The sequence below is a fragment of the Stegodyphus dumicola genome, chromosome 4 (assembly GCF_044657685.1).
Source record: "Stegodyphus dumicola isolate Sdum_Otavi_A_Nest chromosome 4, ASM4465768v1".
NCBI lineage: Eukaryota > Metazoa > Arthropoda > Arachnida > Araneae > Eresidae > Stegodyphus > Stegodyphus dumicola.
In genome coordinates, this window is record NC_140771.1 from 245,666,991 (window position 1) to 245,685,846 (window position 18,856).

General features: G+C 29.8%; 1 protein-coding gene across 2 annotated transcripts in view; it reads right to left on the minus strand.

Moving 5' to 3' along the window:
• The window catches only part of LOC118193117 (E3 SUMO-protein ligase RanBP2-like), a 133,063-nt gene that overhangs the window by 109,689 nt on the left and 4,518 nt on the right, over positions 1 to 18,856 (minus strand). For both annotated transcript variants that reach the window (XM_035364156.2, XM_035364155.2), the window contains exons 4-8: positions 11,207 to 11,250; positions 11,054 to 11,100; positions 7,870 to 7,929; positions 7,432 to 7,500; positions 1,663 to 1,824 (exon numbers count right to left, since the gene is read on the minus strand). In XM_035364156.2, the coding sequence (XP_035220047.2) occupies positions 1,663 to 1,824; positions 7,432 to 7,500; positions 7,870 to 7,929; positions 11,054 to 11,100; positions 11,207 to 11,250 (382 nt within the window). The remainder of the gene's footprint in view (positions 1 to 1,662; positions 1,825 to 7,431; positions 7,501 to 7,869; positions 7,930 to 11,053; positions 11,101 to 11,206; positions 11,251 to 18,856) is intronic.

Consider the following 18,856-nt stretch of genomic DNA (forward strand, 5'->3'; position numbering starts at 1 on the left):
TCAAGCCAAAGATTGTTTCTGACTACAATCTAACTAGGGTGGTGTAGATTGCTGTGATCAAGAGCTATCCTTTCATCCAACAATCTGAAAACTTCAGAAAAAATATTGTAAAAAGATATTTCTACATTTATTAGAGACAAGGTACTCTGGAACTCATTTTTGCTCTAGAAAAATGTAGTTGAGAAACGTATTATATTTTTAGAATTTCGAACCCAAGTTGTAGAAGAGCTTTTACATAAATATGATCATGCAGCTTCTGAACAAAAGAATCTTGGCAGACCACCTACAACAGATAACCCTGCCCGTCTTACTGAACGACACTTTATATCCCATATTCCTCCTGCTCCTGCGAAACGTGAGCCTACAAGACAATGCAAAGTTTGTTGTTCAAAAAAGGATGAAAATGGGGAAAAGATAAGGAAGGAAACACGATTCTGGTGTACTAATTGTGGAGTTGGTTTGTGCTTGGAAAAGTGTTTCCAGTTATACCACACTAAACTTAAATATTGAACTATTAATAGGTATTTATTTTTATTTATCTCTATTTATTTTTTAAAAAATAATTAATTCCTTTTAATTTTTAGAAAATAATGCTCCACTAGATATGCACTGGCTACAAAACCTTAAAATTTTTACGCATGTAATTCAAAATATCAATTCTAAATATACTCTATTTTGTTTTTGTACTAAACATTTGATTTTTGGAATAAAAAAAACTGACAATTTATGTACCCAAATCATCAAAATAACTTGACAATTAAAGGGTTAAAAACATGGCTTTTGCAAACATTTTAGGCTTAAAGATTGAAATGTAGACAAAAAATTTAGATAGTAATATGGCATCATGGAGATTCTTGCCAAAAATGCTTGGCGAGAAAATTGTCGCCAACTGAGGCCGTGTTTAAGAGTAGTTCCAAAAGACACTACTTATTACTTATGGCTATATTATCACTTAAAAATAAAGGTGTTAGAGCAATTAGGATTTCATTTATGAGTCAGCTCAAGAGATGACTTCCAACGTCTAAACAGCGGCATTAAAAATTAATTTTCAACGCTTCCTCTTGGTTTCCAATCTAAGATATCAATCATATTTTGAAAACAAAGGCTTAAATTTTTTATATCTTATCAATTGTTCCAGCTTATATTTTCTTGCTGATACTATGTTTGGGATCAAAACGTTTTTTTGCTGAAAAAATACCTCCAGTAGTATTTTGATAATTCTTTCTTGTTCGTGTGTGTTGATGAAAAGGACACCATCGTAATAATAACTTCCACTTTTTCTCCTCATTTTCTGATATATCAATATTGCTCACTACTACTTTTTTACTTTAACAGCTAAATATTTAAGTAACAACAACAAGCAAGTACAGCTTACAGAATTTGCCTCAGATGGTGACAAAAGCTATATCTAAGAGTTATAAATATGTCACAGGTATGTTTTGTCGAAAAAAACTATCACCAAAAAAATGTGAGCCAAAATAACTTTAATTTTTTTTTTTATACGAAGCCTTGTGATAATGATAAAGTTATAACATTCTTTTAAGTAAACAATACAATTTTTTTTTTGTAATTCTATTATTCAGAATTCAAAATTTTATATAATTGTACAATATAAGTATCATATTACAGACACAAGAATTAGAAAAATTTTAAAAAAATTACCTCAAAAATATCCCCTAATAAATAATACCAATCTACACTAAAAGGAAATAACTGTTGGCTTTCAATCAATGTTGCATGTTCATATGCTTCTTTCACTCGCTCTGTATCTAGATATAGCCTTAAAAGTTTTATCCTAAGATCAATATTTTTTGGTTGAGCTGCCTGAAAATGCAGAAAAAAAAGATAAAGTTAATAAACTGACAATACTGATAATAGGGAGGGAAAGGATCTACTTTCCTTACAACGAAACATTAACTATAGCAAAAATTTGACAGAATTGTATACTATTAAATCATCATATATACAATATTTAATGTTAGAATCTACAGAAATTTAGTTTTGTATTTTAGTAGCCACATTAAATGAAAAAAAAAAATGGTATACACTCTATTGATAATGTTCTTTACTGCTTCAATTAATGATCACAATAATAAGCAATTAAGAGCCTCAAGAAGCATGACATTTCAAGACTTCTTCAAAAACCAACTGAAATAGATATACTAATTACACCTTCATTCTAAGTTAAGTGCCCTGAAGCATTTCATTTCATGGCCTTTCTTACAGTCGTGTTGTCAGAGGTATTTTTGCTCTCAAAATTTTCACCGTCTTTTCTTCTAGAATGCATATAAGGTATGGTTAAGCTTCCAATAACAAATTAGACTTTGAATAGTACAAAAATTTACAATATTTCCTCATATATATGAGAAAATATCTTGAATTTTCCACCTTATTCTATGCTGGCTTATTATTTTGTAACCAGTAACAACAGTCTTAAAATTTATTTAGATAATGATTACCTTATTTTATTTGGAATATTGACAATTAAGAGAATTACATTGTAGTCAAATACGTTTTTAATTTAAACTAATTCATCAATAAGTAACAAATTGTAATGTTAATAAAACATTTTATTACAGTATGATTTGCTTGAATGGTTAGATTACTATACACAGAAATACACAATTACGGTAGGAACATAACAAATAAAAAGTAGTCATCGATAAACTATCAGTAACTATCACAATATAATTTCTTTAAAAAACTGAAATCCAGTAAGGACACATAGTAATATTAACATTACAATATCTAATAAGATCACTTCATTTCTAATTCCCAGTAACTTGAATCTTCCCATTCTTTTGTTGTCTCAGCTACTCCTCAGGTCTCAAATCATCCATAAATAATTAGAAGGAACAGAATGTGCAGCTGGCTCAGCAAAATCATGCACTGAACAACGGTTGTGTTGGCTTCACTGTGATTGGTTTTGTATTATGCCAAAATTCAACAGCTAGAAGGAAAATGTTCGCAGGCCATTTGCAAGAGTTTGTTAGTGTGATAAAAACAATCACTTTGCAGATGAATCCATTTTAAAATTTAGGGAAGCTCGTTCTCTGAGCACCTGAGGAAGGAGAAAATTACTCGAATACTTTTTTTAATTTTCAAAACCCGCCACTATAAAAAGCTAAGGGCAGAAATACGCAAATATGGAATGAAATATGAAATTTAAAAAATCTAAACTTTGATGAAGGGCGAATGATCATCGCTCCTTCAAAATATTTTACAGCTCCATGACAGAAATACAAAACAAAAACTTCAAAGCAAGATTTAATGCACAATCATTAGTGAAAATTAAATAAATAACTGAGAAGGAGCCCCCTCCTCTCCCAAAGTGCGAGTAATTTTAATAAAAAAAAAAAATCACTGATTAAAATCGAGTATTCTCTCAACTTTTCCAATGATGCAAAATGTGTTAAAGTCACAATTAAAATAAACTGTACCACTTTTAATAAATAGATATATATTAACGAATACAAAACATGCCTTTTAAAAAGGTATGTATGTTTAAAATATTTTTAGTACAATGCAAGAAAGTGTGTTCATGTCTATCTAGTCTCAAGCATAAATCTGATCTACTAATTCAAAATACATCGTGCAAAATCTAAGTGTTGTAAAAACATTGCCATCTAAAAAAGATCATCAAACAAGTAAATTTCTTTATGAGGTAAATAGATTCATTTTCTACTGCAGAAAACCCTCACTTTATTAATATATATTTAATATACATACTGCATCCTGGATATAAACACCACCAAAAATGATATTGTGGTGGTGGGGGGGACTTTCGTTAAAACCCGATAATACTAAGCATGCATGTAAATCATAAAATATTTTCAAAATCACCAGTCTGCCTAAACCAAATTTTATGAGTGCCATGGAATTGGTTTAAATGAACTTAGAATTCTAAGTTCGCAAAGAGCAAAGCCATCGTATTTTTTTTTTTTATTTTACATCTCCCCCCCCCTTCAAAAAGAGAGGCCGGGGTGAGAAAAGCATTAGTACAGGAGTGAAGCAAAAGTATGAGAAAAGACATGAAAACATCCAGAACATAGCGTACAAGCTTTAACTATGGCCTATCATAGTTCATGACTTTCTCATATAAAATTTTGACTTTATAGCATATGAAATTTTGAACATTAAAACAATGAGTTATAAATAAATATACAATATATGACTAATTTTAAGACTATAACATAATAAATATGGAATACTGATAAATAAATAAGTTATAATTACAAAAGTCCTCAATTTTGTTAAAAATGTCCTCTTTCCCCCCCCCCCAGTTTTAATCCCATTTTTATTTCCAATTGATATTTGTGGCCACAATCACTTGATACTCTAGTCATGCCTTTCCACAGAAGATTTACATTTTTGATATTTTTGAGATAGAAAGCAAGCCAGCAAAATTACATCTTAGCACAGTAGAGAGCAAAAACTGAAGTGCGTAGTTATGAAAGATGGAAGCACGCGAAGAGAAAAGTTTTGGTTTACAACGACAGTTTCAGTTCTTAATTATTACATCATCGGAGTTGCGCGGGCCATAGAGTGATCTAGAAATGACGCAATGCAGAGAAGTTATTACGATTTTAGAATAGAGAGGAAGAATTAATGTTTATAGTTATATTATAATTCTGATTCATATATTTTTATCTTACATATATATATATATGTGTGTGGTTCTCAAACAAATGTAGAAGATCTTTTGCTTCATTTGAATCCAATTTTAGTCACTTTGGATCAGATTTAGAATAACACTTGGAGCCTTGATGAAGCTGTTAACATATGGAAACATCTTGAAAACAACTCAAAAAATTTTGATAAAACATACACAAATTTATTTAAAATGCAATATAATCAAGCAGTGAGTTAACACACTTTTTAGTACAAATTATATTACTAAATACAAAGCTGAAGAATTAGCAGCAAGTGAAAGGTAACAGGCATTGAAATTAGTAACAGAAAAATATGCAAACACTAATTTGATCCAATTTACATTGATATTTAGAATGCATACTCAACCTTTCTGTGGAAAACATTTTAAAAACGAGGCAGTGCCCACACTGAACGATGGAAATGTGAAAGAATACACAAAAGAAAAGGGAAGAATTTCATCAGCATAAACTGAAAGAATGTTTTCTACTTTGGGTGCTGTATACAATACATTGAGGTACCAGTTAGGGATTGAAGTAGCAACAAACTCATTTTTTTGTTCAAAAGCATTGAATGCAAATGGCAGTAATACAGATAAGATGCAATAATTGAAAAAGTTAAGTAGATTGCAGATGTATGTTCTGGTCTTGTGATCATATTTATTGTTTATATCAAAAATATAACTAGATGTGCATTCTTTATTTGTTAGTATATAAGTACATGGAAGTTTATAGTTAAGTAATTACAAAATTGGAAGTTATCAATAATAAAAACTGTCAAGCTATTTTATTGTTTGCTACTAATTAATAAATTTATGCACATTTATATTATTTCCCATTACTATTATATTAATTTATGCATAAAATGTGTATTAGACTCCTTAATATTCTTTAATTACTACGAAAATATTCAATGCATTGTAACCATTGTATAAGCTTATAAAAATAAAAAAATTTTAAAGCTCTGATTTAAATTTTAAAAAAAATCAGATTTAATTTTCATATTTTAATTTTTTTATTACAGTATTTATACACTCAAGAGAAATATAAGAGAGTCAAGAGAATTAAGAGTATTACTACAGTTTTTATGCATTTACAATAAATGCATTCAAAAGTGCTTAAATTCTTCTCACAATGTTGAATCTTGGATCTCTTGGATGATGAATAAAGAAATGTTATCCCACTTTTTTTCTGCAAAACTTGCTTAAGTTCTAGTAAAAATGGAGGGTGTAGTAAACTTTGTTTTCCAAATGGTCTTTCTTCCTTAAAAACATATCACTTGGCATTTTTCCAACCCCTCTGAACATATTCTCTTGGCACCAGGTTTTGCCACTTTGGTTTCACTTCTTTTTGAACAATAACTGTCTTTAAAATTACCGTTCGCATAACCACACTTTTAATTTAATCAGGTTTATTATTATTGCAATGGATTTCACAACTTGGGATTTGCTAAAAGATTAACAAGTGAATTTTTGTTTTATCAAAGAAAGAGATACACTTTAAAAAGATTGTGTTCGAATAATCACCAAGTGAAACTAAAACGTGATATAAGATAAAATGGTTACACAACCTTATTTCATGTCAGGAAGAAAAAAATTTAATGTGGCCCATTGAATCATGCATTTATTTATTTCGGAGGGGGAAGAATTACTCTTGCATGATTTATTTACTAATGGTGTTAAAAGTTAAATGTCTACGTAGTTTCATAAACCAAAGCTTGCTTTACATAAATCACAAAATAATCGTTGATTTGAATAATTACATGAGATAGATATGTGCCAATTCCTTGTTACCTTAACCTAACATTACAATAAATAGATGCTATAAAATTGTGAAAAATTGATGAAAGCTTATTCACTAATAGTAAGTTAAGCCATACTCTTTAACCCCAACGGATTTCGGAAAATTCCGTTCTGAAGTTACAGAGTGTTTCTCTGTCATTGTTTTGAACAGTCCATTTTATCTCGTATCAAGCCACAGCCACGAGGAACGAAATGAGACAAAATTCTGCCAAAATGGCAATTATTAAAGTGTGTGGCATGGCTTTAATGGAAACGTATACTCTAAACCTTACTGTGAAGGTTGAATAATAAGAAGATGGGAAACATTATTAGAAAATACTTACAAATGAACAATACGAGATGTAACAACAGCAGTCTTTTCTTCTTAATCAATCCAAAAGTCTTAATCTTTCCATAAGTCTTACAGGATAAAATGGATTTGTTTGCACAAAATGCTTTCACATACCCTCATACATGACTTCCCAGACAAAATAGCATGATATCATTGCCCAATCTATTATCAAATGTCTGCAGGCATCTGGATTAAAAACTTAGGTTGGTGTTCTTTACAAGTCAATTAGACAAAAGAAGTCTTATTTCTATACAAAACATTTGCTATGCTCTTCATTCTCTGTTAGTAAATGAAAACTTACACCACTGACAGTGTTTATTGGAGAGTTTAGTCATAACCTCAAATGCAGTACTTCATAATACACCAAATAAAATAAGCACTATATGGTCATCAAACATAAACACTGGCAAGAAATCTAACTAGAGATAGAAATGGCAGCCTTAATGATAAAAACAATTTATTAAAATTTGACTTAAATTTACAAATATTTGATTTAAAAGCTTTGTAATTCTGAACAAAACATTTGATTACTCATTTATTATTTTTCAATTCAAAGCTGCCAAAGCTCACTTAATTCTGTGATGTATGCACAAATTTTATGCAATATGTAAAATGATATAAGATGTACAGTAACTACAAATTTACATACCAATTCAGTGGCAATTAAATTTTCTAACTCTTTATGATTGGGTTCTCCTTCTGCTGACACCAAACATTCCTTTAAAAAAAAAAAAAAAAAAAAAAAAAACCAATATACAAATAGAATTCATACCCATTGTACATTAGTTACTAATTATAAAGCTTTTTATATTTAATGTGATAAAAAGCTTAATTTTATACATTTAAAAATATGAATGGACTATTTTTAAAAAGCAATAAAATTCATTGAAAAAAACCAAATTTAATTTATAATTAAAATAAATATTTTACAACTAAGTAAATTCCTTTTAAATACGGTCACAGTGTCAATAATTTCAGCTACAAGGATATAAAAAATTTGCATTTAAAGTTGCAAGGATTATTCCGTTTGCTATATTAATATTTAAAAGTATACTGAGTAATTTTTTCTGCAAAATACTTTACATACCCGTAATTTGAAGACTATTTCATTATGTGGAAATAACTGTTCAGCTCTGTCAGCCCAATACTAAAAGGAGGAAAACATCACAGAATTTACAATACAGCATATGTTTGGGGGTAAAATTTTAATAATACTAAAGATTTAAATCTTACAACAAAACTTTAAACAAGGTAAGAATCAGGCCAAATATGAAAACATCAAATTCCATACTCTGTGATACAAGAGATTGGAGGCAGACAAAAGATACATTGCATGGAGTAAGTTCCTGTTCATTCACATCAGGAAATATATATTCAGAAGTATATAGATATACCATTTCTTTATTTTTCACTATAGAAACATTTTAGATATTTTATTCCTTAATAAATTTAGATTTAGAAAAATTTCATTTTTCTATTTCAAAATAAAAATGTCTTTGATATGCCAAACTTGACTTACTGTTTTTCTAATATTCACCAGTAAATGAATAATTATCAGAGCTTAAATTGTGCCGGAGCCCGGCTCCAGTACTTCTTAGTTTTTGGGACTTATTCTAGCTGGAGCATAATGGAGCCCTAAATAAAAAGGCTCTGAGACTTTTTTATGTAACTGAACAATTATTTCAGTAGAAATTTGATGTAGAAAATATTATTTTTAGCAATAAAATTATATAAAAAATCACTTATTAAATTTTAATTTATCTCTTTACTTTTTATTTAATTACTTTAATCTGTAATTATTTCAATAAAAATAATAAATTATGAATTAAATAAAAATATTAATTATTAATATCAATTAAATCATTATTAATTACTTTGATACTCATTAACCATTTGATTTTTAAATTATAAATGATTTTAATAGTCATTTATTTATTTACTATTGTTCCTCTCTTCTGATGGTTTTCCCATAGGGCTCCGGCACTTCTACTTTTAGAAATTAAGCCCTGATAATTATACTAAATTCACATTCCTTATTAAGCACTTTACTACTACCTCAAGTATAACTAGTATTTTACATTTTACATAACTGGTATTTACATTAATTTTATATACCCAGTATCTACATTAATTCTACATAACTAGTATTTACATTTTTACATATGTTACTTTATTTTTAGTGTATTTTATACAAATAAAATTCTTTGGAAATCTTTAGAAATTGGTACGGGTATCAGCCCCTACTCAAGACTTCAGTAATAATCAGCATACTGAAAATGCAAAAACTATAATGAATGAAACTAACCCAACATTCAAGGACTCCAAAGCATATAATGTAACAAAAAATATCAAAAGTGTTATAAATTAAAACATTGTTATATAAGCAGCTGAAAAAAAAAGGCATTTTAAGCAAGTCTTATTAAAGGAGCAGAATTGAAATATTAAAGAAAGCCAGAAAAAGGAGGTTTGTTAATTTAGCACTTTAAGACTGATTATACATACTTTTAGATAAGTAAAGAGAAAGAATAATGTTCTAAAAAATGTTAAACAAATGGTAAACTTAACTCCAAGAGTGATTAATATGCAGACCCAGAAATAAAATAATTCAAATAATGTAAACAAAATAATGTATTCTTCCTTATACATTACTAATCTACAAGCCGACGTATACTATACAATAGCACGTGACCAGTCCCTCCAAAAAAACCACGCAACCAACAAAATTTGGCAAACTGCTAATCAAAGCTGAATATTTCCTTTCATTTCCTCCAGGCCGAGTAAAACCGTGATAAAACAAATCATACTAACAAATTCTGCTTCGCCCCATTTTTCACGGGATAATAATTAAGTGCAATATATACAAACCTGAGATAATTCGGGATAATCAGGCAAGTGGTTAACTCAATTCCATTTTTAAGTTCATATTTTTAAGACATTCTATTGCAACATTCCCTTAAAAATTAAAATTTAAATAGGAAAATTTCTCTCAAATGGACTGGAAATTATGTAAAAGAATTTTAAAAACTTAAAAGATATTTCAACGTTTCTAAATTCCCTTACAATTTATTTGGTTGGGATAGACCAAACAATTTTTTAAAAAATGTGCATCATTTGACTAAAAGTACACAAACAGGACATATTAAAATACTTATTAAGCAGAAACTGAGAAGTTTATTACTGTAACTTCACTTAATGTGATCGCAGTTAATGTTATCATTCGGATATCGTTTTTAAACTGACAAAGTCCTGCATACTTGTAACGAAAACACTGAAAATACTTCACTTATTGTGATAAGTAATTCAGTTAATATTATCAAAATATTATATAATAAATGTTTTTTAACCGAAGGAAATTCTCTAATTACGAAAAAAAAGAGATTAAAAATTGTTAAGTAATACAGAAATGTCAGGGATTAAATCCCCAAACAGCCTGGGTTTTAATTTTGATCAACCATGTGAAATTAAGCAAAAAATAAGCAAGTTCAGTTTGGTGTAGATTTTTGAATACTTTATTTTAATACTTCGGAATATGCTTTTTGTAGTACTAAAAATTTGTTATTATTTACAGAGCATTCTATCAAAATTTGGGATTTTATAAAAGTTAAAGCAGATCTAAATTTTATTTTCAGTCCCAAGTTTTGTTGCTATAAGCACATAACAACAATATGAATAAACATCCGTGTACTTTTTTTTTTAAAGATCAACAACTATATCCTGAATTATGAAGATTACTAGGTTAATCTTTGGATTATGGTAACTTGGCGATTTTTTTGTGAAACTTTGGCGACCAACCCTGCTACAGCAATCTGCTAGTTTCCCCCCCCCCCCCCCGCCATTTTGTTTTCACTAAGTAAAGGTTTTTTTTTTTTTTTTTTTACTCAAAATTTTTTTCCAACAATCTGCTAGCCGAATTACTCTTATGCTAGAACTTTTATGGAACAAAAGTGCTTAATCATGACGAAGATTAGGTGCGAAATTGGGAGAAAGTGCAGAATCGCCCACTGCTTGCTGCGTTTTTAAGACTTGCACATACACGGTATCATCCATGTACACGTCGACCTATTTTCACTTAAAAAAACATCCCAGAATTGCACAAAAATAGCATTGCGCACACTCTTGACTTTATCCATGTACACTGCTTAAGTCCTAGCTAGTAACCTTTATCACCTTACCAAAATGTCGCCAAACTACCTGTTACCATATTCCAAAGATTAGTCGACTACTGTTATTACTTAAAAACAACAATAAACTTATAATTAAATATATTTTACCCGGGCTGTTTCATGATCAACAGGAAGTTGACAATACAATTCACAAACTGCAAAAAAATAATAATAAAATTAATAATAATAATAATAAGACTTAGTTTTAAACTAAACAGACAATATTTTAAACATAAAAATGCATCCAACATTCCAACTTACTTTTAAGAACTATGTCATTTTGATGAGGATCAATTTCTAGAGATCTAAAATAAAATAATATGCTTTAAAAATTTCTGCTGTAATTAAGAGTTAAGGGAACAAAACATTAAAAATTGTTAAAAAATTATGAATCTTATTATAAATCTGAAATCATATACAAAAAATACACCAGATATAAACTTGAACAATAAAAACTGAATATTCAGAAAGACAGTATAAAAGCTCGTGGGGATAAAGGAATAAAAAGAAAGAGGGTAAAGTCTATATTTTAGGGTGCCCCTTGGATTATCGCCAAATTGTCGTTTTGTTTATGGTAACCTGAGTATTTGAATGTTATGGAAACCCTATTATGACATTATTGTGGTGAATTTGACTGATGGGGAAACAGAAATGAATAAATAAGGGCTTATTTTTGCATTTAATGTCAGGAAGTACGTTGCTTATTTTGTGCTGTACACCGTAAAATGGCCTTATGTGATGAGACTAATGTGAAGTTTCTGTATGATTTGAAATGAAAAAAAAAAAAAAAAAAAAAAAAAAAAAAAAAAAAAAAACATTACTTGACCGGTGTGTAAATGAAGATTTACTTAGTAGTCATTATAAGTATCCTGTTTGTACGAAGGAAATGTGTATGGTTCAATGTAAAGATCGTTCAGATGGCTTTGAATGGGTTTGTCGCAACAAAGGTTCATGTAATTATGCCACCGACAGTCCAGCACTATGAAGGATATTTTTTACTCTTTTTGTGAATTTATGTGGTGACAGTAGTATGCATATTCTAGTTCAGATAATTTTTTTAAGTTTTTGGATGCTGTTAAGGAATTTTGTGTGCTACAGACTGAAAACACAGAAAATTTAGCAAGTCAATATTTCCTTTTTGTAGTGTGCATATGTGATAAGATATACTTCCTTTTTTGCTATTTCATGTGTGATTTAAAATGCAGTTTATTGAGCTTCAACTGGCTACAAATTTTGTTCAATTTTGGTGATACATAACTTTATTTTAACATTATATGATGTCATCATTCTCCTGTTTTTTTAAGTGAAAATAACTCGATGTGTACATAGACAAAGTTAAGGACGTGTGCAATGTCAAGTTTGTGCAATTCTCTGATTTTTTTTAAGTGAATATAGATCGATGTGTATGTGGAAACTGAGTTTGTGCAATTCTTTGATTTGTTATTTTGGTTTTGTGCATCAGCCACCTTGATACTGTGCCTAGTTGGCCAATCGCCAAAAATTGTTAATTTTCGCCAAGGGGCACCCTTGAAAATTTTTTTACTAAAGAAAGGAAATTAAATATGTGTTTTCATGATATTTTTAAATGTTTTTTGTAAACCCAAAACAAAACACATACTTTTTCTGTGCATTACAATTTAATTTTTAAAAAAATCAGTTTTAAGAAAAAATCAGATTTTATCATAAATAACAGCCCTAAGAGGATGCAGCTTCTCTTAAAACTTCATTTTAAATGCAATACTAAATTTTTTGTACTTCCAATACATTTTGCTTGACGAAGCACTTCAATGAAAAGAAAGAAAAGATATTAGTTAGCATATTATTAAATAATACTCAAGACCCATTAAATACAGGCATTTTGTTGAAAATAAATTGGTTTTGGGACCATATTCAGAAATGTAAGTACGTATGCATGTTAGATGTGTGTACACACACATATAGCACACACATGAGCACACATATATACATTTCTGAATCTGGTCCCGATAACAGAAGAGTACCAAAACAAATTATCTGATATAAAACGTATTTACTATCCTATTTACCTTAAAGAAAAAGTGCTACTTTGGTAGACGGTTGCACGGATTTTCGGTGATTTTTTTTTTGCTAAGCGATACGACTTACAGTAAACCCATTGCTGGACAAGTTATTTATGATAACCGATACTTTGTTGTCATTTTATTTTTAAAATAATGTGTTTCATTATGCATAAAATCTGTGTTTTAAATATTATTTATGGTTCCTAAATATTAAAAATCAATTTAATTTTGCATTTTTATTTGAAATAAAAATATTATTATTTATATTTTATATAATTTTATGTTGTGGATGATTAATCAATGACGTCACCTTACTTTAAAAGTAATTGGTTTTAATATCTATAAATTTAATCTAATGTTTTAAACATTATTCATGTCTGTTAAATATTAAAATAAAATTTAATTTTGCACTTTTTTAAAAAATGATTTTATTATGTATGATTATTTAAATAGTTTTAATTCTACGTGTGATGTAATCAGCTCCCTGATTGGTTACAGAATATTTGTGCATTACCGCGCCATTTTAAAATTTTATTATTCATTTCTCAGAATTCTTTAGCTTACATTCATAGCGAACAGATATGTCCCTTTCAAAGATGAATGTTGTTTTTGGTAAGTACCAAGAATTATTGGTATCGGAATCAAAAAATTGTCCTTCGAGACCTTACATTGGCCAACTTGGCTTTCCTAATCAAAGATTCATTTATAAATTGTTACAAGGGTTAGAGGAAATTTATTTTAAATTTTTGTAGGAAACCTTGCTAATCAGCAATGACAGCAATTTAACATATGTTTCAATGTTAAATAATTATATCCTATAAAACTTAATATTAAATTATTACTTAAATTAAAATACTTTAAATTCAAATACTTTAAGTATTTGAATTTAAGTAATATTTTAATTCTTTTAAATATTCATATGATGTTTTTAATTCGATATTCAATTTAAGTAATATTTTTATCCAATTAAACATTGGAGCAATGTTTTTACAGCTGTGTTTTTATTCTGTTTCTCTGCTACATGAAAGTAATAATTTAACCTTACTTTAATATTTTATACTCATAGTGAATGTACTTATTTACATCTGCCTGCCATCTTAAAAATAGTTTTCAACAATTGTAAAAACCGTGCCAACTTAAATCGCGAAAAATCCATGCAACCATCTACCAAAGTAGTACCAAAAAAAAAATAGAGAAAAAAAACTAATTGTGTTATTACTTATAATTTTAATAAATGTAAAGAAGATAGCTACCTTTCATCTTGATGTACATATATTTCAAAAATACACAGTTATCAAATCAAAATACTGCACCACGTACAATCCTAAACATCAGAAAACAGCTAATTTTCCTATAAAAAATTGGCACTTTTCCATTATGCACCTATCACACATTTTGGGATGTGTATGCATAACAGAAAAGCACAGTATAAGCGAGTGGGCTAAAAAAAAAAGTACTGTTTTGTTTGTGCGAGTCATCTCTAAACTTTCTTACAATTAAAAATTATTTACAATTACAAAACCCACCAAAACGTGTAGAAGATGCAAACTTGCACCAATCATTCTGGTGGCAGAAATTCTCTAATGGCATTTAAAAAGCAATAAAACAATCATCTTTCTTATGCAATAAGCACAACATAAATTCTCCTGAATACTAACTACCAAGCCAATTTTTTGGACCCAAAAGTCTTTCAATTTTGCGAATATGTGTACTATAACCAGGCTCGTGATTTTTAAAATACTCCACTGTATGCTGTTAGATAGAAAGGCAGGTTTAAAATTTTAATCTCCCCCTCAAAAAAAGGGGGGACAAAAGAGAGAAATAGTGACAATTTTTATCATTCTTTATTAAAAACTGGCTTACCGAAATTTGCTGCACCATAAAACTAAAGTAAAAATTTTATGAGGATTTAAGATGTCATGCTTATGCATCACAGGCAATAGCTAATTTTTGTTTGCTAAAATTGGTTGATGGAAAAATACGAAAGTACCCAAATATTTTACTATTGAGAAGACTTGTTAATTAATATGCACAGTATCTTCAGACTGAATGTTCCCATAGCTGCATTATATATCACCATCACACACTAAAATTGCAGAAAATACTGAATCATTTTTAGCAACCAAGTTCCCAGTACCATTTCTTACATTCAAAACTTCTTTAAAAATTACTCCTTAAAAAACTTTCATAATTAAAAGCTAATTTTTTTTAATCTTTTATAGAATTAAAGAGGGTTAACTATATCTGAAAGTGCAAGGGTGATAGCCACATCATCACCTGTTTTCAAAATACTGTTATGAATTTCTAACTTTCTAACTCAATCTAAACTTCTGGCAGTCTTTATGTGATATTTAAAAAGAATTCTTGAAATTACCCATATTATAATTAATACAAAAATGTGGCTGATCTTTACTGTACGGTACCCCTTGGTTTCTGTCTGAAAAAAATCGGCAAGTGGTATTGGTTGTACGTGAAATCTGGAAGCCCACTGCGTGAAATAAGTTTTTCAGTAACCCTAATGTTGATTATTTCTACAAACATCGGCAAATGTGTTGTGATAAATTTAGATTTTGGCTATTTTTTGGAACAGTAACCCTTTCGTATGAACATAGGTTTTTGGTTCTTACCATTCTTTTCAGTTGCTGTGTTTGGTTGCATGTGTGTGGTATGATCTTGGATCTTGAACTTGTTATTATTATGCTGTGGGTACCATCATTTGAGTATGTCTGACATGGGTGAGAGGATGAATGATGATTAACAGCGGATAAAAATGAAACGACGAAAAATTTAATTGAATTGCTTACGTGAAGGATGGAGGAGATGATGGTGAGAAACGTGAATGTATGCACGTGGAAAAAAAGATACGTTAAAAAACTGGCATTTCATTTATTTATTCATCTCTGTGTGTTAATTTTTGTTATTTAATGTTTTTATGCTAGGACATCTGTATTTTTGGTTATTTATTACTCTGTTTGTGTATTTTTAATTACATGTTTGTCTCTGCATGTTACGACAGCGGAGAATCGTTTCTGGTTAACATGATAATTCTAAATTTGTTTTAGCTTCCTGACTTTGTTAAGTGAAAACAGATCGATGTGTACAAAGAAAGATAGTGTGCAATGCCTAGTTTGTGCAATTCTCCGATTTTTTTCAAGTTAAAATAGGTCGATGTGTACATGGACACCGAGTTTGTGTAAGTTTTTGACTTCTTGTTTTGGTTTTGTGTAGCAGGAAGAAGGATCAGCACCATCTTGAAACTGGTGCCGATCTTGGCGTCAGAAAAGAGACAATTCGCCAAGGGGTACTGTACAGCAAATTTTAACCCAAAAATATAAATATAACATGATCTGTTCATAATTTTTCAATATACATATACATATATATATATATATAACTTTCAAATATTATTATTTGATGCAGCCTAAACCTCCCAATTTACTTAAAATTATGAATAGTTAATTAGAAACCTTAGTGGCTAAAAACTACAGTAAATTTGGCTGTAATAAACAAAATGCAATGTAAAAATAAACTAACAAAATTTTATTTAAAAACTCTTTCCTAATATTTTATAATACTGAGTATAAAAGTATAATTTTATATAATTTTATAATACTGATAGAAAAAACAAGTCACTTCCCAGACTGGGAAAAATTACAACTGGACAGAAAATAGATAAACTTGCCCACCAATCTTTCCTTAAATTTTTTATAGCTTGTCATAATAAAACAGTGGTTCTTAACCAGGGGTGCGGGAATGTATTTTGGGGGGTGCGGGAGAAGCCCCTACCTAACCATAAAAATTATTAAATATCATTCATTAAATTTCTTATAATAAAAGATTTGAAATCTGCAGTAGTGTCCCCAATACTGAAGCTCATAAAAATTGGTAGCACTTAGCTCACTTATCGGCAAAAGACACAGGAAAGAGCCGGTACCGATGGGCGTATACACTACACTACGAAAAGGCATGGAACGCTACAAATGAACACGAACAGGCAGCTAGGTGATGGCAAAAAGAAAAAAAAACTTTGTGGGAATACAAGCGTGACCTTAGAGAAACCTCGATAGCCACGAAACGATGATACAAGCGGAGAACGTTATCCCATCTTGTGCATGAGCCGAGTTCAACATGTGCTGCTCCAATGAAATCTACGGATTCACAGATTTGTATCTGCATCTACTGCAACTGTGCTAGGTAGAGTCAATTATTGTGTCTGCGACATGTGTATTGTGTATTCTGACTTGTTCAGAAACCTCTTGAGACTAATAGATTCTTAATTGCCCGTTCAAGCCGAATAGAATTCAGTGATATTACAAATGTAAGAACATTATATCTATTATATTACATTATTTCTAAATAATTAATCGATTATAGTGAAGCCCACTATGTCAAAAAAAAAAATGACAATGGAACAATAAGTATGCCGGTTATGGATTTACTTGCGCAACCGAAAAAGATGGCATGCAACGACCGCAATGCATCTTGTGTTCCAAGATATTTTCAAACAGCAATCTCAAACCATCAAAGTTATTAGAGCATTTCAACAATGTGCATTTTCAAAGAGCAATCTCAAACCATCAAAGTTATTAGAGCATTTCAACAATGTGCATGGTGGCGAAAAAGCGCATAGCATGAACAGCTTGAAGTCAAAGAAGGCTCGGTTTGATACCAGTGGAACTATCCTAAAATTGTGCGGACCAGCAATTCAAAAACCTTTATTAGAAGCGCCATATCAAGTGGCATATTTATGTGAAAAAAAAAAAAAAGAAAAGAAAAAAAGAAACCTCACACGATTGCTGAAGAGTTGATTAAACCGTCTGCTTTAATTATTGCTAAAACAGTTTTAGATTCGGAAGCACATAAAAAAATCCAACAGATTCCATTATCGAATGATATTATACGATCGCGAATACAAGATCTCAGTGAAGATATTTTAATGCAAGTAATTGAAGACATAAAAATCAGTCCACTAAAAATAAGCATGCAACTGGATGAGTCAACTGATGTTGATAATTGTAGCCAACTTTTGATATTTGTCAGGTATGTGAAGGAAAAAGAGGTGATAGAAGAATTTCTATTTTGTGAACCACTGGAGGTGAATATGAGAGGAATTGATATTTTCAATCGCATCAAAGATTTTTTTACCATATATCAATTACCTATGAATGTGATTGGCTCAATATGCACTGATGGAGCCCCAGCAATGTTAGGCAAAAATTCAGGATTTTTTTCACACATGAAAAGAGAATTACCGGAAGTTATAATAACGCATTGCATGTTGATTCGTCATGCACTTGCGTCGAAAGCATTGCCAGAAAGGTTAAAACAACATCTAACTACAGCAGTAAATATAGTAAAATACATCCAATACATCATCTCAATCATCGCATTTTGCGAAGAAATCGGTGCTGATCATACCGTGTTCCTATATCACACCGAAATACGATGGTTATCTAAGGGTCGCATGCTTAACAGAGTTTTTGAATTTGGGTGAGGAAATTATTCAATTACTGACTAGTCAAAATTGTTATTTAGTAAAAGATTTTGAGAGTTATGATGCAATGCTGAGGCTGGCCTGCGTAACAGACATATTTAGCCATTTAAATGAATTGAATCTATCGATGCAAGGATTTGGTATAAATATAATAATATCTAGTGAAAAATTATCTTCATTTATTGCAAAATTAGAAATTTGGATATGTCGAGTAGAAAAGGGGAATTTTGCAAACTTTCCCTTGCTTGATTCTGTTATTGCGAAAAATGAAAAGAATACAATTATACCTGACATTGTAATACATTTGAGACGATTGAGAGAATCATTCAATGGATATTTTTCTACCGGAAATATTACCAAAACTCAGAGATGGAAACT